Raw genomic sequence first — 24,608 nt, 5'->3', positions numbered from 1 at the left:
ATATCTCTTGGCAATGAAAAAGGAAAAAAAAAAAAAATGGCACACCCGGTACGGGACGGGTTCTTTTATTGATTTCCAAGTAGGGGAAGGATGCCCCTCCCCCTCTCCCCTCTCTCTCTCCGACTCGTCTATGACGTCATCGTGTTCAAAGTGAGCACACCCAGTGTCCCACTAGACGACGCAGAGGATTTATAAGGCCACAAAGTGCAGCTTCCGGTGTTCTCTCTTCTCTCACCTTCAGTCCCTCCACCACTATACCCCCCTCACCTTCCTCCTCCTTAACCACCTCCCTCTCTTCCTCCCTCCCCCCGCTTTTCCTCTTTCCCCATGTCTGCAGAGATGTTCTTGCGATGGATAAGATAGCCTGATAGCCGACATGAACCTTGGCCGAAGTGTCCGGGTGGCGAGACCCGAGGGCGATTGTTTGGCAGTTTGTAAGTGGACGAGCCGACTGCTGTCTTCTTCCTGCCTGACTGCTCTCCTCCTCGGGGACGAGCCGCGTCGATCGTGAAGGCGTGACCGACCCACTTCCTGAGTGCGACAACGACATTGCTTCGCTCGAGCCCTGCTGAACGTCTGTGCCTCATGTCCCTCTCCCTCCTTTTCCTCCTCCCTTTCCCTATCTCTTTTCCTTTCCCTCTCCCTTTCCTTTTCCCTTTCCCTTTCCCTCACCCCATCCCTCTCCCTCCCTCCTTTCCCCTCTCTCTCCTCCCTTTCCCCTCTCTCTTCCCCTTTCCCCTCTCTCTCCGTCGCCATGACGATACTCTCTATTAAATGGAAAAAGTAATCAAATCTGTGACGTAGCCCTTACCGCGATGACTGATGGGCGGCCGCGGCATTGTGAAGGATTCGCTCGTCCTGCTGGTTGTACCGCGTTGGTTTCCTGCTCTCGTTTTACAGTAATTACTGTTGACACTGATCACCAGGAAGCACGTTGTGACTTTCTACTTCGGGACTTACGACCTTGTAACTTACGATCTCGTAACTAGCAACATTGTAACTTACGACATCGTAACTTTATTACAACGTGGGGTTTTCGTTTCAATGGTACATTGTCCGGGCGTTGTTAACCAGTTCCGGTATTACAATGACAGACATTTTGTAGGACCCGAAACGGTTTTCCGGTAGTAAACTACAATTCATGACGTCATAGGGAGGAGGGTGAGGGAGAGACTCGTTCACAGACAGGTCGTTGGGTCATGGTCATTGTCAAGGCCATCGTCGTTGCTTTCGTTATCACCTTCGTCTGGAGGTGCGCAGGTGTCTCGTCCTTGTGGGGGCGGGCAAGGTGAGAGCTGGTACTTGAGGGAGAGCCGAGGAGAGTGTCTACAGGTGTTCGCTGATAAGTGGAGGGCGGGAGTTAATTCTTTCCTTGTTTTTTGTTTGTTTGTTTATTTACTTGTTTATGTATTCGTTTGATTTGTTTGACTTGAGAACGTAAGAATGAAGGAGACTGCAAGAGACCGTAAGGCCACTAGGCAGTTCCATGTCTATTAGCACCAGTCATCCCTATCCATAAAGTTGTTTAACCGTTTCTTAAAACAACCGATAGTGTCAGCGCTCACTACATTGTCACAAGTCTATTCCAGTCGTAGACCACCAGCGGAATTGTTTGTATTGATAAGCAAGGTTGCCAAGACCAAGCGTAGCTTCTATGCCATAATCAAAGCCACGCTGTGTGCACAAACATCAACGTCTTTTGGATTTATTCATAATGATTAAAACTTTGATATCTGTGGATGGACTTGTATGTTGTTGTTTTTTTACCGTGTTTTCCACTTGCGTCGTTGTGGTTCGTTGGGTTTCGAACTCTCCTCGTAAGTATGAAGCCTCCAGGTCAGTCCCCATCGACTCCCACAGAAAGGTGGCTTTCAGTCGATATTTGAGTGTCTCCTGGTGTAAGCCCTTCACCTCTGTCTTGCATTGTTAGCGTAAACTCTGGTAGTGTTACACACGTGTATCCTGGTTGGGCGTGGGATAGACGCCCCTGTGGTCTTTGTGTGGGCGTGGGATGGGCGGCGGTGTATTATTCAGGGCCTCAAGCGGATGAATACTTGAGGGCGGCCACACTAAAGGGGACCCTGCGGCGGCCGCGGGAGAGACTCCCCCAGAAACCCTTTTTCAGTCCTTCGAGGGACTTTTCATTACGTTGTGTAAGTTTCGTATTCATTTCTTTGTGCAAGAAACTACAGTATTCTGTACAGTCAAACCATCTTGAGTAATGTGAGGATTGTACGTGTTGCTTGTGTGGCGCCGGCTGACCTAAGGCACCGTTGTGGTGCCACTGGGTCAGAGGGGCGTCACGCTCATTTGGCTCCGTAATAGTAATGTGACACACTCGATAGTTTCTGTTGTGCTCGGTGCCAGGCAATTGTAACACATCTGAAGTGCGGACCTCCCTCCTGAACAAGTATCCGCTCGATCGAGACCCTGGTCCCGGAGGAGGAGAAGGTGGTGGTGGTGGTGGTGGCAGCCACGAGGTAGTCCTGTGGCCTTTGTTTATTTTATTCTGGCCAACGCCGGACGATTGTAACGCCCAGGGACGGGTCTTGGCCCGAAGAGGATTTCGTGTATTTAAGACCCTCCTCTACTTCCCAACCCCCGAACCCGCCCCTATGGGAGGAAATCTTTCCTGCACTCGGTGCTACCGGGAATCCATTCCGTGTGTTGACGCAAGCCCTTCATTCCAGCCACCGAAAACGGCCAACAAACAAAGGAGAGAGATAGGAGGAGGAGGGAGGGGGAGAGGGTCCCCGTGGCAGCGATGCGAGCGTGCCCGAAGAGCACCTCCGGTTGCGCAACCGACAAAGGATCTTAAGATGGACAAGAGTTGCCACGCTCTCCTCTCCCACGAGCTCACGCTCACCTCTCACGCGCTCACGCTCGCTTGACCCATATCTGCCGCCGTAGGGGTGGTGGGTGAGCGGGACTTCGGATCGAGGCCGGATACGAGATAAGGTGAACTTCCTCCCCTTCCACTCCCTCCCAATCCTCATCCTGTTCCTCCTCTACTATTCTCTTTTTCTTCCCTCTCCTCCCCTCCCTTCCTCCTCCCCCTTCCTCCCCACCTCCCCCTTCCTCCCCACCTCCCCCTCCACATTTCTCCTCCTCCCCCTCCACATTTCTCCTCCTCCCCCTCCCCTTCACCTCCCCCTCTTCCTCCTTATTCACTTCCTCCTACTCCTACTCCTCCACGACCTCCCCTCCTCCTATTCCTCCTTTTCCTCGTATTCCTTAGTCTCCTACTCGTCTCCCTACTCCTCCTCCTCTTTCTCCAACCCCCTCAACTATTCCTGCAATCCCTCCAACTCCTCCTTCAACTCTTTTCTCTCCAGCTCCACCTTCTCATCCTCCAACTCCTCATCTTTCCTTCTTTCCATCTATTATTTCACTTCTCCCATTTTCTCATGCCTCCTTCATATTTTTTTCTTTTCCTCCATATTTTCTCTTCATTTATTTTTCCTTGGATTCCTCCCCTTCCTGCCTCTTTTTCTTTCCAGCGCCTCTTTTTCTCTTCCGGGTCAGCTCGGAAAGTGTCGAACATCTTCAACAAGAAATCCAATCCAGAACATGATTTACAGAAGACAATGAACAGACAACCTGCCCACCCGGGGCAAAAGGTCAGGCATGTAAGGCGTCACCTTTGCCCCCTTATCCTCGGATAGCCAGGGCAAGAGGAAGGTAGACGATGGGGATTATGCTCGGGTTTCCCCATAGTTACGGGGTGTGAACAAGACTCAGCGCCGCGCATACACACACACACACGCACACACACACACACACGCACGCACGCACGCACGCACGCACACACACACACACACACACACACACACGCACACACGCACACACGCACGCACGCACATAAACACACACATTATAGGTGATGTGTTGGTTTGAGTGTGACCCCTGGGTCGGTACTTCGGTCGTGGTTCTCCTAAACTCTCACTCTTGCAATGCACGTACCGTAAAGTAAGATTGGATGAACACTAGGCCTGGACCCAGGAACACGTAGGGCAAAAGTGACGGCTTTGATGACAGCTAAGCTCCTCCTAGCGTAAGCTCCAGCGAGGAGTGATGGGCCTGGCAGGCGGCGGCGGCTGCGGCGCTCGGCGGCCCTTCGGTGTACAGGGCAGGGACGGACGGTGGTCCTGGCGATGACGTCAGAGTGAAGGACTCTTGAGGAGAAAGAGGAGGAGGAGGAGGAGGAGGAGAAATTCTCCTCGTCCTCCTTACCTTCCTCTTTCTCTCCCTCCCTTTTCCCTCTCTTCCTCTATCTTTCTCTTCCTCTTTCTCTCCCTCCCCTTCCCCTACTTTCTTTCCTCCTTCCTTCCTTTCCCTCCTTTCCTTCTTCCCTCCCTCCCCACCCACGTCAACGCGAGAGGAACAAAGGTTGGCTGTATGTGTGTGTGTTGGGGGGGGGGGTCATCGCGACTAATTGCACTTTGATGTTCCACCACAGGTCGCACTGGACGCTTCCCACACTTCTTCCCGAAATGCTGGATACGTTCGTAACTCTTTACAGACTTTGCTCTCTCACAACGCTCCTCCCCCTGTCTTTCACTCACTCACTCTCTCTCTCTCTCTCTCTCTCTCTCTCTATATATATATATATATATATATATATATATATATATATATATATATCCTCTATCGCTCCCCCCCCTCCTCTCTCTCTTTCTCGTCGTTTCTTACTCTTGATATTCTACATTTGAGTTCACTCTCCCGGTAAGGCCGTGAGGTTCTCACTCACGTCATATTCCCTTTATATACTTCATTGACACCCTTCTCACTTCGTGTCCATCAAACCATATGTAAGTCGTGAGTTTCTCCCACCTCTCTCCCGCCACACGCCTCTTCATACATTCCTCACATTTCTCAAAATTCACTCCATGCATTTGTTGATATATTTACTTTTATTTATTTCGTTGTATATTTACTTTTACATGTTTTTTTTCCTCCCGCTCCAGTTTATTTCCCTGCAGAAACTATTTTCCAATTCCCATTCCCTACCCTAAACATTTCAACACGATTTACGATCTTTTCCCTACCTGGATACCTTTACCTTACCTGCTGAGGCGTCGTAAATCCCACCTCCCCAGTGTGACGTCAGAGAATGTGGGCCTACGTAGGCGGGGAAGGGCCTTGATCGGCACGGTTAGTGGTTGTCTTGTTGCATCTACACAAAAAATAAATACACAAAATAAATAAATAGATGAAAAACACAAAATCTCCCTCTAAACTGAATACGAAAGTTTGGCGGGTTAAATGAATTAGTTTTTGGTAAATTAGTTTAATCCGCCTAAGCACGGAGATTTCTCCCATCCGGTTAAGATAGTCTTGTGTCAGCCAGAACAGAACTCTTACAGGAAGATTAAGTACTTATGCTCAGCTCCGTCCTGGGCTCGTTAGTGCACAGTCCTGGGTTCGATTCTCATCGGCCATTTGCCATATATCAACACATAGGGCAAGGGTGCATTTGCGTCTTGAAATAGTTGCTTTCGTTCCGATAGTAAGTAGTCAACGATGGTTGTCAATGACTGAATGTGTGCGTAGTGACGAGCTGCTCTCAGACCTTGGAAAATGAGACTACTTGTGACGTTTCACGAGTCGTGTCGGGTCGGGTCGGGTCGGGTCGACGAATGAACCCGAGCGTCAGTGAGGAGTCAGTGACGTCATGTCGCGGTGGAACTTGGTAGGAGACGATCGTGTTACCGGCGGCAGATAACCGAGTCACTCCAATGTAAAGAAGTTTTATCGTCTTGTTTTTTTTTTTAGTCTTTTAGTTACTGTATCGCCTTGCACGGATCGTATGTCATTGCTAGAAAAGAAAGGAAAGTCGAGAGTACTCCTTAACATGACTCGCGAGTCTCTTTATGGGTTGTTCTTCAAAATAAGTAACATTACCAGATTAAAGGAACATGGGGATATGTGCGATACTATCGTATGGTACTCACTGTGAAAGCCAGGGCAAGTGACAGTCACCGGGATCTGTTGGTATTCGAACTCTGGCCACCGGAGTTGTGAGGAAAGATAGAGAACCAACGCTCCTCCCCTTCCCTCACCTCTCGAGGGAAACAGCACCGGAGAGCGAAGTGGCCGGGAGTGATGTCTGCAGTCGTTTTATCTCCAGCGTGAATTCTCTTTTCTGTTGCCCCATCAGAAGATGGGTTTGGGTTGGCGTCCAAGGCAGCGCGCCCCACTCTCTTTGTTGGAATATAATTGGTGTCGATGACCTTGTATTAGGGAAGGTCAGAAACTGAAGGTAGTGGCCGTGGTGGTAGTAGTGGTGATTGTAGTAGTAGTAGTAGCGGAAATGGTGATGGTGGTGGTAGTAATGGGAATGGTGGTTGTGGTAGATGGTGCAGGCTCCGTTCATTTTCTCCCAGCAATTTTACTTCTCTCTTCGTCTCGTTTTCTCTCTCTCGCTCACTGTCTCCCTCCCTCCCCCTGTCTCCCTCTCTCCTCCTCCCCTGTCTCCCTCTATCTTTCTCTGTCTTTTGCTCTGTCTCACGCTCACTGTTTCTCTCCCACTGTCTCCCTCTCTCTCCACCTATCTCCCTCTCTCTCCCCCTGTCTCCCTCCCTCCCTCTCTCTCCCCCCCTCTCTCTCCCCCCTCCCTCTCTCTCCCCCCCTCCCTCTCTCTCCCCCTGTATCCCTCCCTCCCTCTCTCTCCCCCTGTATCCCTCCCTCCCTCTCTCTCCACCTATCTCCCTCTCTCTCCCCCTGTCTCCCTCCCTCCCTCTCTCTCCCTCCCTCCCTCCCTCTCTCTCCCTCCCTCCCTCTCTCTCCCCCTGTATCCCTCCCTCCCTCTCTCTCCCCCTGTATCCCTCCCTCCCTCTCTCCCCCCTCTCTCTCTCTCCACTTGTAGTAAGCAGCTCTGTGAACAGTAATGCTTACTGTATATCGGAAGAAGTCTCTCGGCTCTGCATCTGAGTTTGATAAATAGAGGTTTCATTCTCACATGGTGTTCCTCGGACATCAGAATATATTGTTACTGAGAACGACTTCAGTAAATTATTATAAGCGAGGAATGTACGTTAGAAAGCTCTTCGTTACAACCTAGGTCGTCACCTTTGCCCTATGTGCGCGGGCTTCCAGGACTGTGGGTAGTTGCTGGATTCGAACTGGGTGCCCGCGTGATATGAGGCGAGGTAGAAACAAACACAAGAAACGACACACCATTAAGACGAGTGAAGCTTTCGAATCGGTTCATTATCCTTGTAAAGAAATTGCAAGAAGATAAGATATTATTAAGACCAATAATTATGTGTTGAAAGGTTTACAGAAGCCTCGAGAGGCTCCATGTTCCGGGTGGCCCAGAAGTCTAGATGATTGGGTTGCACTGCCTCGGTTCAATTTGTGAAATTATTTTGCTCGTCGTTCAAGAGATGATTGCTCTGAAATTTGAAGGCTAACGATTGAAATAGGACTGAAATGTTTATGGGAATACAGGTTGCAATTTATATTTCTCGTTCAGACAATTGATATTTTTCGTTCAGACTTTTACACGAGACTTGAAGGCTACCCAGGAGAGTGTACATGCTGGAATTAACCACCATGCATGTTTAGTCGTAAATGGCACAGCAAACTGCACCGAAAGTTATTGGAATGTTTGGTTGTGACCATATAACGTGTGTCCAGGTACCTTTTGGAGTGGAATTGGTGTCCGCCCTTTGAATTCAGAGTTGTTGTCCGTGAAAGGAGTCGAGAGAAAGGAGTGAGACACAGGAGTCGGGATAACGTGTGTTTAATTGGAATTGCAGATCGTCGTTACCCAAAATGGGTTTGGGTCGTGGGAGAGACTCGTCGCGGATCGCTGCTCTCCTCCAGGTCGTGACGACTTCGTCAGACGAATGATGATGATATTATTTTTTATTTTCCTATGATTTTATAGTTTTTAGTTTGTCTTATTTATTTACTTGTTTAGTTATGTTATATATATATATATATATATATATATATATATATATATATATATATATATATATATATATATATATATATATGTGTGTGTGTGTGTATGCATGTATGTGTGTGGGTGGGTGTTAGTGTGTAAGAAGTCCCGAAGACTCTCAAGCTTCTTCGGAAAGAGTGATTTGAAAACGTTGACCACCCACGCTCAGTTCGGAGGCCGCTCTTGAGGAGGCTGAATGAACTCGTCTGAAAGAACAAGAGAACCTCGAGCCTCTGCCATGATGAGCCTGAAGGAAGGACACGCCGCCCCTCGGTTGAATGGCGTCCTAGACGTCAATGAACCCCCCCTTCCCCCCCAAAAAAAAAAAATCCCCCCTCCCTACCGCGTCCTCGATATAAAGGAACGCGTGAAGACGACAACAAAGACAAGAGGTGTTCAGTATTTATCTATTTTTATTTATTATTTTTATTTGCTTATTGTCAAAAGATCTTTCAAATCTGCGCATGTGGAGAATCTTGCAAGAGGGGGCAGTTCTAGTGCGTAGGGGTTGGGGGGGGAGTAGGGGGGTGGCGAACGAGCTGTGGTTAACAGCTTCTGCTAAGTCATAACGAAAACATAGCTTAGAGGCTCTCGTCCTGTTAGATCCCATGTTTACTTCATGACTTTTTCTTCCTGTTAACTTGTTACTCGATGAAAGAGAGAGAGAGAGAGGGGGAGAGGGAGGAAGGGAAGGTGGGGTGGGTGTTTGGGGTGAGGGGATGGTAAGGGAGTTCAGTTAGGATGAAGTCTCGAGCAGATAACAAAATTGTGTGCATTATGTAAATGGCAAAGTCGTAAGCCCTAACATCTGCAACTTATGTCATTATGTTAATCTGCCTATGCCTCCCTTTGCATTGTTCCCTTTCGTTTTCTTGCTTTTTTACTCCTTTTTTTCGCCAGCCATTTTATTGTGATATATTTTTATTTATTTTTCCCTTCCCGTTCCTTTTCGTTCCTTCTCACGCCTTTCCTCAATTTCCTTGTGTGTGTATGTGTGTGTGTGTGTGGTCTTCATGATCCTGATAAAACACAAGACTTTCAATTTAATTCTTGAGCATTGTTTGAAGACAATACTGTGTGCACGTGTGCCTGTGCGGCGAGTGTGTGTATGTGCGCGCACGCGCGTGCGCAGCCTGTGAAGTGTGGGATGAGTCTTTCCCCCCTACTTGAAGGTTTCTCGAGTGCTCCAGGTTGATCCTCTTGTGCCGTCCTTGGGTGGTTGGTGGGCGAGGGCGTGACTCAGGGTAACCTGGACACGAGAACAGGTCTTTTGCCAGTCGGGATACCATTTAACCCAAAAGGCACGTATTCTACCCCCCCCCCTCTCTCTCTCTCTCTCTTTTTTTCTAGCACCGCACTCATTTGCATCAATCTATCCATAACTTTCTTAATATATATGGAAACAAGAAATGTTGAATGTTGTGGATGTTGAGGGGTGGAGAGAACCCATTCTAAGCCCCTCAGCTTCAGCACAGATCGCCAGTGCGTGCTTGAACGTGACCCTCTCGTAGCTACTTACCTATCGTTGGTAGTGTCCTCGACTCGGTGACCTCGTCGCACTGGCTCTGTCCCCCGAGCTCCTTCCCTCTCCCGTTGCGGCTGGCCGAAGACCATTTCGGAAGGACCTGAATGGTCGCCGACGATGGTACTCGTCGCTTGCCCCCCCCGAGTGAACTTGCATGTCCGCCGGCATTGTTTTCGCCACAGTTCCTTGGCGAGCTCTTTGTAGGAGCCCTGACGTGCGTTCGCATAAAGTGTTATGTGCGTGTATCTGGTATTTTGTCTGCAGTAACCAGCGATTCTGCCCTTTGGGATAATAAAGGAGAGATTTAAGCTGGACAACGACCGGAGGGATAATGATATATATATATATATATATATATATATATATATATATATATATATATATATATATATATATTTAGCACTGAGATTATTTTCCAAAAATAAAGGAATGCTATGTGCCTCTGATCCGGAGGGGTGTCACTAAAGTTCCCAAAAATGTGACTACAAATCGCTTGGCCTTTTACGTGGTGCAAGCGCGTGCAGATTGCCGTACTTGTCGCTGTTGTTTTTAATCCCTTTCTCTTGGTTGAATAAAATCGCCTGGCGTCGGCCATGACAAGGTATTTGAGGGTTATGAAATCGTTACAGCATGATGCAGTCAAAGTCCGCCACAAGGAGGCGGCGCATGTGCTGCCAGCCGTGCCAGGTCATCGTTTTGTGTACGTGATCAAGTTATGATATTTCTAGTAAACGTGTCTCGAAGGTTGTTGGTGCATTTTGGAATGATGCTCTACTTTTCTTTGTTGCAGGATGCGGCGGAGACGGAGAAGAGACAAAACGAGGCCGAGAGCAAGAAGGAGCTGGGCACGGTTATCCAATACGGCAAAGTCATCCAGGTACATACGTGTGTGTGCCTGTTTGCATGTGTGTATGCGCGAGAGTGTGTTATATGTGTGTTTGTTGTGCGTGTGTGTTTTTTATGTGTGCGTGTGTTTGTTGTGTGCGCGTGTGTATGCACGAGCGTGTGTTATGTGTGTGTGTGTGGTGTGTTTGTTGTGTGTGTGCGTGTGTCTGTTGTGTGTGCGTGTGTATGCGCGAGCGTGTGCTATGTGTGTGTTGTGTTGTGTTGTGTGTGTGCGTATTTGCGAGTTGATTGTGTGTATTAGTATGCACGTGTGTGTGTGTATGTTGTGTGTGCGCGTGTGTATGTATGTATTTTTTGTGTGTATAATATGCTGAGTGCACTGTTTTTGTACGTATGTTGTGTGTATAATGTGCTAAATGCACTGCTTGTGTGTGTGCGTATTTGTGTGCATGTATGTTGTGTGTGTATAATATAATAAATGCACTTTTTTGTATGTGCGTGTGTGTGAGTGATATACTTTTTACTATATACCTTATATAATATATTTTTTACTGTATACTTATACTTTTGACTTGTATGACATGCCTTCGCTGAAGCGAGATGGAACAGTAGCTGGTCACTGATTCCCCGCCTCTGTAAGAGCTTCCATGATAACGTGTGTAGTTCTGGATATTACCGTTCACATAATAATTTGTAACACGGTAAGAAGTGGACATTTTTCATAATTCAGTCGTACAGAAAACAGTAGGGACATCTTTCAATCCTTTTGGACGTACAGTTATGAATCATTATGATTAGAACCTTCCTCAGGCTTCAAACCCCCCCCCCCCTAAAAAAAAAAGTCCTTGATATTGAGTCACCTTCACTCTGGAGGCTATTCATTCACCCTTGGGGGTCGGGACGCCAAGTTTCTGGGACAAGGTTATGTGTCCTTATCTAAGGACACAATGGAGAGTTGAGCGACTCTACCTCCGTCATCCGTCAGACTTCAGAGTGGAAGAACAGTGCAGTTCGGAGTCCAGTGCGGGAGAGCTTTGTTTTCGACTGATTTATTGTGAAGTTTGCTCTGAAATTGTAACATTGTACCCTTTTCAACTTGGGTATGTAGCGGTATTTTTTAAGGCCAGAAAATGAATACTGCACTGTTCTTTTCTCCTTTTGGGGCTTGAAAGGCCATGCTCCCTTCTCCCCAACATAATTTTTTTGTTTGGAAAACAAAGTGCTTTCATTTTTGCTATGCTGACCTCGCTGGTGAAGTCGGGATTGCAGGTCCGGGGGTCGTTGAGGTCTCTGGTATACCCCCGAGAATACCCCCCCCCCTCTCTCTCACTCTCACTCCATTCTCTTTCTCTCTCCCTCCCTCCCCTCCATTCTCTCTCTCCCTCCCTCCCCTCCATTCTCTCTCTCCTTCGATCCTACCCTCCATTCTCTCCCTCCCTCCTCCTCTTTCTCCCTCCCCCTCTCTCTCCCTCCCTCCCCCTCTCTCTCCCTCCCTCCATTCTCCCCCACCCCCTCCATTCTCCCCCTCCCTCTCCCCCTCCCTCTCCCCCTCCCTCTTCCCTTCCCTTTCCTTACGGGTAATATGGAATGCTTAAATGCCCAGGTGGAGTACACATTGGCCTCTCAGAAGTACTGTACGGTGGGACCGGTGCACCCGAGCCACACAACAGTGACATGCACGTGGGCTTGTTGAAAAATCGAACCAGCGTTCTGTTGCAGTTTTCTTTTTTTAGGGTCACCACAAGTGAATAACAATTCTTGCATTGCATCAGTTCTCGATAATTTGGCATCCGATAATTAATTAGCGATTTGCAATTCATTGCGATTATTCAATTGCGAAACGATGTTTTGCAAATCGGTATTGTCCTGAAGTATTGTAATACGTACTCATGTAACAGTATGTACTATGTACAGTATAATAATGTAATTGCGAGATACCTCAGATATTCGGGAAAAATCGGCAAAATTTCAGGGATGATACCAGATTTACAAGAAACCGTAACATCAGTTAACTATTACTGCATTTCTTGGCACATTTTGCATATTTTACTCTTTTAATAATCATCTAAAAGTACAATCTGTTGGTTAAAAAAAAAGAAAAAAGATTAATTTCAGTGAAATGAATTATCTAAGTTAAACAAAAAAGTCTTGGAATATTTTAACTTCTTTCCATTTCAGTATTGTGCTAATAAAGTAGTCTTGCCGATATGTGATTTTTTTTTTATCGAAGACTACATTGTGTTGTCACTTCCGGTCGCCATTAACACCGACCCTACTCAACAGAAGTGAGATGCTTATTTTACAAGTTCACATCTTACAAACTTGACGAGCTTATTATGAAAAATATATTGAAATGTACAGCCTGTAGAGGAAAGTGAAAAAATCGTGTATGATTATAAGACAACTAAAGCTTTCTTGTGAAAAACGACACTAGTCCTCAGAGTGGAGGAAAATAAACGCTTTTCTCTTATATTGGAATGACATCGATTAAGCTGACGCCGTGTCACCTGCCATTCGCAACAAGGAACACCTTAAACACACGTACATACCCACCACAATGACGCCCTCAACCCCCCCCCCCCCAAAAAAAAAAAAAAAAAAAAAAAGGAAGAAGGAACTGAAAGCGCCTGCGAATTCTTATATATTGAAGAGAAGATTTCCGATCTCAGTAACCAAACAAAAGGCTCGCAAATTCTCCCTTGTGCGAGAAGAATTCAACCACCCCACGGAACATTATGGGACAGCAAACCACGGAGCGCCGAGTGACGACAGCACCACAGAGATTGATGAGAGCCCCCCCGTGTGCCAAGTAACCACTCCCGTACACCTCGTTCATGCTTCGCCACACTTTAATACACCGTTTTTTCCTACATTACCTTAGCCCGGCACCTGATTGATGAGACAAGTCTCTCGAGATGTGTTTTTACTCTTACAACCTACTTGGTGAACTCCAGAGTACTCCTTCACACACTTCAGATATATGTAGTAATAAGATTTTAAAATAAAAGTGAGAAGCTTGGAAATGCTTTGCTCTTTGTCAGGTGATAATTACTATTGATATAATGACTGTAAGTCGTGAATTAAGTTGCTATAATTAGATTTCATTTCGCTCCATGCACGCTCGCTGACGGCGTAATCGGAAGCGTGTTGGTACCGCATTCGTTTAGTTGTGAGTTCGAATCCCGCACTACTCTTCATTTTCCAGCAATGCGTTTTACCTGCCCCAACAGATCAAGCAAATAGGGCTAAAGTGGCGGCTTTGGCCGCTGCTACGCGCCTCCTGGCGTAGGCTCATCATCATTTCCGATGCATCTAATAAATATTGAAAAATATGTGACTGAGAGAAATAAGATAGAATATTAATGCTAACGGTAGTATAAGTGAAAATAAGCAAGTAAAAGAAGACTGAATGAGAAACAACTGAAGCACTGTGTATACGATCTACAGCACATCAGAAATGCGTGCATTCACAAGCCATTTGGTAAAGGAAGAATATAGTAGCAAATTCATCATTTATAAAAATGTAGATGTAGTGGACGAGACCGTACTTTTCAAGGAACGAGAGAAAAATACTTTACCGCTGTTATTACTTTAGTCAACGGTACAGTCTTTCAAAAAACAATTTACTGAATTTTGCATGAAAAATCGCACTATACTTGAGTGCATACGGTAACAGTACTTCCCTCGTCCTGCAATCAGAGTCGTTAAAGTAGTAAGACGTTCGTACGGTATATAAAGATTTGGTGGTACCATTAGTTTTCGTGTCTTAATGTGCCATATACTATATTTTCACATATGAGATACAGTTTGATATGTAGTTTAAGAAGGTTCTATGCTTGAAGTAGGTAGAGGTGGGTGAAGAACGGAATCTACACAAATGCAAGAACAAACAGTACAGTTGATATCTCAAGTTACACAATTCTCAAGTCCGCTCTTCATGTTTGGAATGAAACGCGCGCGGACCTCGCTAGCTATTTTTTATTATTGTTTTCTGTCTCTCCCAACAGTTACTGCATCTGAAGTCCAATAAATATGTGACGGTAAACAAACGCCTCCCTGCCCTACTCGAGAAGAATGCCATGCGTGTAACATTGGATGCCAACGGTAATGAAGGATCATGGTTCTACATAAACCCCCACTACAAACTGAGAGTTGCTGGTGACAATGTGGTAGTTGGGGATAAAGTAATCCTCCGACCTGTCAATGCAGGTCAACAGCTACTCCATGTGTCATCGTCTCACGATCTGCCCGACCACTCAGGATGCAAGGAGGTAAATACAGGATTGAATCGGCTTTATAGTGTCTTCTCCATATTTCCATAGTTGTTTAAAGTGTTTGAATTCGTGAAAACTAGTTCTAAGTGAGCAAAGAAGGAGGATTTTTGTCATCATAATGGGAGTGTCACAAGAGGTGCAGAAAGATTAGTTTTGTTGACGAAAGTCTACTTTTGAAGTTGTTTAGTCGTATTAAATTGTAACAATCCTTACATTCATTGTGATCTTGTTTACTTGTGTCAGGTCAATGTCCTTAATTCCAACACTTGCTGGAAGATCTCCCTTTTCCTGGAGCACCGAGAGAACCAGGAGGGAAATTTAAAGGGTGGTGATGTCATCCGGTTGTTCCATGCTGAACAGGAAAAGTATCTGACCATGGATGAGTACAACAAAAACAAACAGTTTGTATTTCTTCGAACCACCGCCAGATCTTCTGCAACCACAGCCACCTCCAGCAAGGCCCTATGGGAAGTGGAGGTGAGTTGGATATGTCAGGAAGTGTTATGTAGAGGGAAAAAATAAGAGGAATAATCCTAGTGCATAAAAAGGTATTCTGCAAACTTTTTTATGCAACTGTGGGTGATGGTAACCATATTGTATACAGTTTATGATGAGAGGAAGCTATTAGTTGTATTGGTTTAGAATTAAGGATTGCTACTTAGAATAAGCTTTTTAGTTCCATAATGTTGGCTCTGCAATTTTAGAAAGATACATACATACATACATATACCAAGGCCTTTTTCTCCTAATCCTCTCAATTAAGATCCTCCCATACGCCTTCCCTATTTAACTGCTTAGGGAGATGTAAGTACTAGTAGGAAATCTTCAGCCATCCAAAGTACTTTGCTTCTTTGCATTATATTTAACTTAACTATTGGCAAAACACTGAACCAGCTGTCAGTCATACTGCAAGTGGTAGAGTGGGTGTAAAATTTCTACTGGGACTTGTAAAAGAGCCCAATCATAAGGGCCCACTTAATCCCAAAACATTGTCAAAGAAATAAAATAAAATGTTACAGCTATTCAATATTGTATTTATTTATGTCAATGCATACATAATACAAATACTAGAAAATATTTGTAATCTTTCAGAATTATTTGATTTATTATGTATATGTTTTTATTTATTTATTTATTTGTATTTTTTCTAAAGTGATGGGGCCCATTGGAAAATTTTCCAGTATCCCTTTGGATCAGTCCACCACTGCATACTACATTAATAGTGTTACTATCTCATGTATTACTTTTAACATAATAGAAATTTACAGAAAATATAACATACTAAAGTTGGTTGATAGATTTGTTTTGTAAAATTATATAATAAAAAAAATGCATGCTCTATTTTCAGGTAGTACAACATGACCCTTGCCGAGGGGGTGCAGGACACTGGAATTCCTTGTTTCGCTTCAAACACCTTGCCACAGGCCAATACCTAGCAGCAGAAGTGGATGAAGACTGCACTCCAGATCCAACCAGGAATAAATTAAAAGGTTTGATTTTTTGTTACTCCAAGGCATGTTTGGTCCATCATAATGTAGAGAAATTATACCACACTTGTTGATTTATCATTAGTTGAGTCCCCACATGCATGTTTTAATGATTGTTGACAATTTGTAATTTTAATTTTATTGTTCAGTTTTTATTTCAGTTAATTGTTTAATTGAGAACTGTCACATGACAATATCTGACCACTTGAAAATACTAAAGTACTTGAAAATACTAAAGCAGTACCAACACAGTATTATCCTGGAAACAAACACCTTTTGCCTCAAATAGTTACCACACACAAATTACAGAACATGTTATCTTACTGGTGACTCTTGACATAATTAACAGCTGTTGATGTGTTGCAAGAGGGAGAAGGTTGGGTGAACTTTGTGAATTAGGATATAGTGGAAAGAATGGTGATTTGCACCTATTTGTTCTTTACTCTAGCAGTAACTTGACTGGTATTAAGAATTTTATAGGCCGAGATTCAGGCCCTCTGGTGTTCTTATGAAATTCAAACTATTACTGCTTATATACATTTGATATTGTATTTAGATTATATTTGTGTAATTATTTGAAGACAATAAATGTAAACAAAAATGACCAAAGAAATGCCATGTGAGAATGAAGCTTTTACTCTTGGTATTGCATTTTTGTCCTTGGAGCTTTATCAAGTGTATAGATGTAGTTAACATGCTCGGAATATACTTGTAATACTCCTAACTCGCTTACCTGATTTCTGGCAATTTCCTGGTTCTTCTTTTGCTTCTGTTTCACTTTTCAATCCCCCAATGCACATACTCACTTCTCTCTACAATCTACCTTGCCTAAAACAACTAGCTCTGCTAATTCTAATCGCACCTTGTTCGACATACGCACTGGCTCACACCCCTTTGCCCTCCTTCCTACAGCATGACCTTTGACCCGATGCTGGGGGTGCCAACTGTGCACCCCTATCTGCACCACATTCATACCTCCCCCCCTTGATCTCGAGATCAACCTGTTCTTCGTCTTCTTTGTCTTCTTCACTTCCAACTTTGTAGTCCTGCAGCCATCTTGGAGGATGTCTGTTGCACTGCAGTGGCTGGGGCATTGCTCCTCCATTCACTACTGTACCTTCCCCAGTTCTCTTCTTCTTTAAATTCCCCCGCCGCATGCAGTCTATGGGTGGGATCTGTTGATTGACATCGGACACACGCTCTCACTGCCTGCCAGACTTCTTCCTTAGTTATATTTGGGTCAGCTTTCCCTGCTAAGAACAGTAACCTACCAACACCTAGGTGATGAGTTTCATGCAACTCTTTCATGCATAGGGACCCTGCAGTGCACACTTCAGCCTTCTCCTCGTCCTGTTCTTCTGGCACTTTCAGCCAACTTTTCTTCATTCTGGTTAGTGCACCCACTTTGTTCATTCTTGACGGCACTCACATTCACGTTGAACTCTTTTATTAATTCCCTCAGGATTCCAAGGCGCTGCTACACAATGACCTTGGCTGCCCCTTTCGTGCATGTTCTCTTCTCAGCCGTTAGCATTAAGTTCATCCACTCTGCTACTGTGGTTGAGTCAGTCCTGATTTCGATCTTGCGTCGCCCCCATTTCAGCACCAAATTGACTCCTTTTAACAACCACATCCAACTCCAATATGTTAATGTGATGGTAGTCATATTTATTTTTGCTGCCATGCCCTATTTTCGACTACCACATCACCTATCTTCAAGACTATATGCCGGTTGGTATGCTGCTAGCATCACACCATACTACACCTATGCCCTGTTGTGGTGCATTCCACTGTCCTCTCACCGGATCAACATGTCTCACCCGTTGTATGACGTCACATATCATTGTGAGCGTGTCCTCATCAACCTTCTCTCCCCAATCCTTCAACCTTGACTGCCTCTTAATATAACTATATGCTACATGGAGCCAACCGGTGATTGGGTAGTGACAAACCAATTTGCCACACAGGGAGAAGAGCTCTCATCAGCTCATCTCATCTGCTATGTTCGGGATCTCGGTGCCTCTCCTAAACAGCAGGTTTCCAGTCCCGTCTCTCTATAGTTGTAGTCCCAACACTGTTCCTCTTTCCATCCGTTCTGGCTCCTTCGAGACCAATCCAAACTGAGCTAAGCGTTACACTACATCCAACGCCAGTACAACAGTATCATCCACTGATAATGTCATTGAGATAGGAGTCTGTGCCCTTCTTCATCGTTTGTCTTCTCCAGTATTGTCTTCAGGATCTTCTTCATTATCCTTGGAGCTGAGCACAGCTCAAATTCCAGTCTGGTTAAGCAGTATGTTTTACCTTTATATTTTATTAGTTGGTATTTCCATAGTTTCTTTGCCACATTTATTTGTAGATAAGCCACCTGTAGATCTACAATTGTGAACACCCCACTCATTTGGCACCATTTGTGTAGGGTCTCATTACATACGTCTACAAAATCATCACCAGTATGACACCTCATGAACTGGTTCAGCTCTCAGAAATCCAACACCGGTTGCACTTTGTTCATGGTTGCACCACTGCCATCAGAGGCAAGATTTCACCCTCCACTGGCTCCTCCCATGGACTCAAAACTCCCTCATCAATCCACCCCTCTACTTCGATGTCAAAGTCATCCTTCACCCCCTCTCCGAGAGTCTGTTCGTAGAAGTTGACCTTGTTCTTGAATAGAGGTGAGCCTTTTTTCAGGTACCACTCTACCTCTCACTCCTGGCCATCAAATTTCATTCAGAAATCTTTGTTTTCAATTGTATAAGGCACTGCCTTCTTGTCAAAGTCAAGCTTTGCGGCGACACTGCCCTCCATGGCCCTCATTGTCAATTTCCACCCACAGACGGCTCATCCCTCCCCCTTCCGTACTTGAGTCGCATATCGTTCCAATCCTCACTTGTCCGGCAACAAACATGCATTTGAACCCATTCCCAGCACCACATCAATTCCTTCTATGACCGTTCTAATAGCAAGCACTCATAGTCGTATCTGAATGCCCCTCACTGTCATTTCAACTTTCTGGTCGCCCTCACACTTTGTCTCCCTTCTGTCATCATGTCAGCTGTTACAATCATGGTTGAACAGCTGGAATCTACTAGTGTTCTTGTGTGTGTTCCTCTCAGCCAGACATCTACAATTGGCATACAGTTGGATAGTGTCCTTAAATTTCTTTGGTGGCCGCTTGCATAGCAGCCTCCCTTTGTCCTTTTCCCTGTTTACATTGTCGAGCCATATGTCTGGGCTCATTGCATTTGTAGCATATGGGCTTTGTCTCTACAATTCCTCGCAAAGTGACTGGGGGGCTGACAAGCATAACGGATCCGAGGCGGTCTCCTCCATCCACTGTGGTCAACCCTGGGCTCCCCTGTTTTTACTCTTCCATTGTCAGGTGGAGGGCATCACTTTGCCTGCTCTACCATCTTCCCATATGAGTCATCAGGCAGGCATCTTGGTCTTGGGGCTTGCGTAGAGCCTTGTGGTTTCTCTGTCGCCATGGTGGCTAAAGGCCCATCCTTGTGTGTCCTTGTGAGAAGCCTAGCATGGACTATCAACACATCCATACTCGCCGGCACGGAATCATTTACTTCCTGTAGTCCAGCAGATACGCGATCTAGAAAGCAATTCACAAACACCATTCTAACAAGTTGCTCCAAGCCTTCACCTTTGAATGTTGACAATCCAGCCAATATCTCAATTTTGTTGGCAAAAATGTCAACTTGTTCGCCAGCCCAGTGCATTCTTTGCAGCCAATTAAACAATTCGAACAGACTTGGCAAAAGCCTCTTCCAGTCTTTTTTAACTTTTTCCTCATCTGCTTGATCACTATCTTCCATTGCTAGGTAGGTGGTCAATGCATCACCCTCCAGCTTAAGGGCAATATAGCTTGTGACATCCATGACTCCAGTTAATTTTGCCACTAATTCTGTCTTTTTGAGCCACCCAGTGATGTCTCCATTGCCATCAAATGGCTTGAAGGTGATATTGTTCATCTTGTGTGATTTCTTTTGCTCGTTGCCTAAGCCATCTAGATAGCTTGTTATACTCAAAGCTCATTTACCTAATTTCTACAATTTCCTAGTTCTTTGGTTGCTTATGTTTCACTTTTCAATCCCCTGACACACTTCTCTCTACAATTTACCTTACCTAAAACCACTAGCTTTGCTAATTCTAATCCTATCAAGGTTACATTTGCCCTTCTCATTCCACATAATGTACTGGCTTACACACACCCTCCCACCCCCTTTGCCCTCCTTCCTACACCATGACCTTTGACCCTGTGCCAGGGGTGCCAACTGTGCACCCCTATCTGCACCACATTCATACCACATCAGGAAAGCAACCTGATGTGGGATATGTAACCATATGTACAGAGGTTAGAGCAGATGGAGGACACTTGACCACTGTGTACATATAGACAAGTGTCCATCCGGGATTACATTATCTGTAGTCAAAGTTTGTTAACTTTGTGTACTTGATAAAACTGTAGTGAACGAAATCTTGAATGAAGAATAAAGACATTATTCTCACAAGTTGTTTTCTCTGACAATTTCATAATTGTACATTATTATTTATTACATATAACACTAGAAGTGTAATTTACCTACATCTTGAGATGAAACTGTTGGGTGTTAAAAATTGTAATGATTATTATGTAAAAAAAATTTAGGAGCTGGGTTTTCTGACAATTGGAAACTTCTTTCAGACCCAAATAGTCCAGTAGTATATCAATTGGTATCAGTGCCGCACAACAACGACATTGCTTCTTTGTTTGAGCTGGAACCCACAACATTGGTACGAGGTGATGATGTTGTACCACAGCCATCATATGTGAGATTAAGGCATCTCTGCACATCAACTTGGGTCCATTCCACATCTATACACATTGATAAGGAGAAGGAGAAACCTGTTATGTCTAAGGTAGGATGAAACTGATGGTATTAGAAGTAGTGAATTTGATATTGAGGTTCACATTGTAAAGTCAGTAGGCTATCATTTTTGTAACTGATCCACCTCATCTCAAAGATCAAGTGTTTAGAGTATTCTGTGATATCTTCATTGCATTCCCTTTAGCCTAAGCAATGTGGAGGGGGGCAAAGATGACCCCACATCCAAGAGGTGCTGAGATGGAAGAGATTAAATGGGTTTTAATCTGTATGAAGTGAATGTGTGGTTTGACTCGGCCACTGTACACCCCCCCCTCACCAAATATAAAGGCAAAAAGGTCTTTAGTTATTTACTTAATTATAGTAAACAGGAAAAGAGCAACACTCAAGGGGTCCTGCATCTTACTCCCTAATTGTTATACCTAGCTTCATATTCATGTATGGATTTTCCAATTATCATATGTGGATTTGAATTCATGAATTGTTCCAGCTTGGGCTATTTCACTTTTTAAACTATCCAAGTATTCATTCATCTGTATGGAAAGCTGTATTTCTTCACATCTTTTAGACATTGTCTTTCTCAGTTTGTTCTCATGACCTCTTAAAGCCCTCTCAGCCAGTGTAGTCTGTCCCCTTTAGCAACCTGAATACTGTAATTGAATTGACTCTTCCTCTTCAGTTTTTCAGTTGGCAGGTCCAATGTTTTTATTTCCTTGTATGGCTTATCTGGGAACCAGTTTGGTTACTGCCCTTTTTATCCTCTTGATTTACTTGTATCTTTCACTCTGTGCAGGGACCACTGATGAACATTCCAGTCTTGGACAGATTAGGGTTTCTGAGATTTTTCATCATCTCATCATCCATATTTTTGTGTGTATCTCTTTGTCTTTGTATGTCTGTGTCTGTGTGTGCGTGCACTGCATGTGGGTGTGTTTATGCATGCATTCATGTTTTCGTGTAATTCATTTGGGAAGCAGATTTTTGTGAATACAAATGCTTTTGAATAACAGCATACTTAGACTGGTTGAATGTTATGAAGCATAGCTTTTCTTGTACATTATTTTGTTGAACAAATTAGAAGTTATTCAGACAGACAACTGTATGAGGGATTTTTTTTTTTCCTTTTCTTCTGTAGGTGAGGGGTTTTGAGAAATTATGTATATACAAGAATTGACAGTGAGGGGGCTGAAGCAGAGACCGGGGTTTGAGAGCTGTTGGATAGAATGGAAGTGTATATTGAAAGAGTGTTGAAGACAGAATTAGAGTGGTTGAGAAGATGACCAAGATTGAGATGGATGTAGTGAATGCTAGAAGAAGACTGAAAATGAGTTGGATGGATGGGGTGAAAGGGGCTTTTGATATTTTAAATGTCTGTTGAGCAATGAGAATTGTGCAAAAACTAGAAGTTAATTCGAGAGAATTTGAATGGATGAAAGACACAGAATGGGTAATGGACAAAAAGTTGGAAAAAAATATTCATATCCATAAACAAACTGTTAAAATATTTACTTTTTACTCACAGGTTGGTTGTGCACCTATCAGAGAGGACAAGGAGGCATTTTCGTTACAGCCAGTACATGCCAAGGAAGTGAGAGACCTTGACTTTGCAAATGATGCCAATGAAGTCTTGGCCAAATTAGCTCGGAAACTGGAGAAGGGAAACATTACTCAGTTGGAAAGAAGGTATGGAAAACTTCCATGTTTAAATAGGGCTATTACAATTCACATGTGAGTTGCAGAGACAAGATTTTAGTAGGAGTATCTCACACACACACACACACACACACACACACATACACATACACATAGCATTACCCATAGATCGGACCTACGAGCTCTGAGCTCTCTTCCAGGAGGGAAATAGCTGTCGATCACGAGTCCAACACGTGATCCAAAGACCAAGTGAATACACACACTCACTCACTCACTCACTCACTCACTCACTCACTCTCTCACTCCCTGCAAGATACAGAGACAGGACATCACAAGTGTAGCTCCCTTTCCTGTAAGATATAAGTAGGTAAATACAACTAGGTAAATACACACACACACATGTGCTGCAAGAGAAAGAGAGGGGTGGGTGGACTGCATGTACCTGGACCTAGAGAAGGCATTTGATAAAGTACCTCTCAGTTGACTTGTGTGGAAATTGGAGCATGTTGGAGGACAGAGAGGCAAACTATTAGAATGGATTAAAGACATTGAAGGAAAGATACACAAGGACAATAGTAAAGGACATGATGTCAAGCAGGAGAGCAGTTATGAATGGAGAACCACAAGGTTCAGTATTTGCACTAATAATGTTTCTTGTCTGTTAATGACTTGATGAAAGGAACAACAAGCTATGCCAACATGTTTCCAGATGATGCAAAAATTGTGAGAAGAGTGAAAAATGAGGAGGATGGTAGAATATTGCAAAAAGATCTAGATACTATTTTTGCATGGAGTCAAGAATGGGAAATAAAGTTTAATGCCAAAAAATGCAATGTACTGGAAGTGGGAAGTAGCGGCAAAAGGCCATCATTAAACCATTCTTTGGGAAGCAAACACATTACAAAAGCAAAAGAAGAGAAAGACTTGCGAATGTTGATAAAAGACAACCTGTCACATGACAGATCTATCAGCAGGATTGTGGGAGAGACATCTGGACTACTGCAGAAGATTAAAGTGGCATTCCATTATATGGATGAAGAGATGATGAAAAAACTCGCTGAAACCCTGATACATCCAAGACTATATGCATCAGTAGTATGGTCCCCACACAGAATGAAGGATGTAAGCAAGATTGAGAGAATACAAAGGGCAGCAACCAAACTGGCCCCCAGCCTGGCACATAAACCATATGAGGAAAGACCAATGGTACTGGGTCTGCCAACCTTAAAAAATCAAAGAGAAAGAGGTGACATGATTACAGTGTTCAGGCCACTAAAGGGGATAGATTGCATTGATAGAAGAGACTTGATTAAAGATGGGAGGGCTTTAAGAAAGACCACATATCGAAAGGATGTGAAGAAATACAGTTTTCCATATACATACATAGATATGTAGAATTGCATAGATGGTGATATAGCCCAATCTGGAACAATACACGAGTTCAAATCTAACTACGATAATTGGAAATCAAAGATATAGATTAAGTCAGAACCCATCCATCTCCATCCTTGGTTTTCCCCTCCAGTTCCCTTCTACTTCTTCTTTCCATTTTTTTTTTTTTTTTTTTTTTTTTTTTTTTCCCTCCCCTTCTTCTCTCCATATGCAAAAGTTATCATAGCATCCATCCAGTCTGTTTCTGGCAACTTTCTTTTCACCCTAACTCCACGTTTCTCACCATCCATCCTCATAACCCTTACCATAATTCTAAAATGCTTTAACTTAAACATATTTAGGTTCCTCCTTTCTGCCCCCTTCGATTTCCAAGTTTCTACTCCATACAGTGTCATGGGCATAATCACTCCCTTGTACACTGCACTATTTCATCATTTACCAGCAGTGCCACTCCTTCCCTCTCTAGCCCCCACATTACTCCTGGCACCTTATCTACCATACCTCCAAATTCCAGCTTGCCCTTCCCTTTCAATTTAGTTTCACATAATGCTAACATATCAAGCTTTTCACAAACATACTACCTATGTCTTCCCC

General features: G+C 44.2%; 1 protein-coding gene across 17 annotated transcripts in view; it reads left to right on the top strand.

Moving 5' to 3' along the window:
• Positions 1-24,608, top strand: part of Itpr (Inositol 1,4,5,-trisphosphate receptor) — a 441,449-nt gene that overhangs the window by 193,779 nt on the left and 223,062 nt on the right. For all 17 annotated transcript variants that reach the window (XR_012966877.1, XM_076192806.1, XM_076192819.1 and 14 more), the window contains exons 5-10: positions 10,270-10,356; positions 14,333-14,596; positions 14,843-15,076; positions 15,948-16,089; positions 20,789-21,003; positions 22,492-22,652. Coding sequence is in view for 16 of the 17 variants with exons in the window: in XM_076192806.1 (XP_076048921.1) it covers positions 10,270-10,356; positions 14,333-14,596; positions 14,843-15,076; positions 15,948-16,089; positions 20,789-21,003; positions 22,492-22,652 (1,103 nt within the window). In the remaining variant the exon portion in view is untranslated. The remainder of the gene's footprint in view (positions 1-10,269; positions 10,357-14,332; positions 14,597-14,842; positions 15,077-15,947; positions 16,090-20,788; positions 21,004-22,491; positions 22,653-24,608) is intronic.

The sequence above is a fragment of the Oratosquilla oratoria genome, chromosome 11 (genome assembly GCF_046742065.1).
Source record: "Oratosquilla oratoria isolate Oo_2021 chromosome 11, ASM4674206v1, whole genome shotgun sequence".
In the NCBI taxonomy this organism is placed as follows: Eukaryota; Metazoa; Arthropoda; class Malacostraca; order Stomatopoda; family Squillidae; genus Oratosquilla; species Oratosquilla oratoria.
Note: the sequence above shows the minus strand (reverse complement) of the source record. Positions and strands in the feature narration are given on the sequence as shown.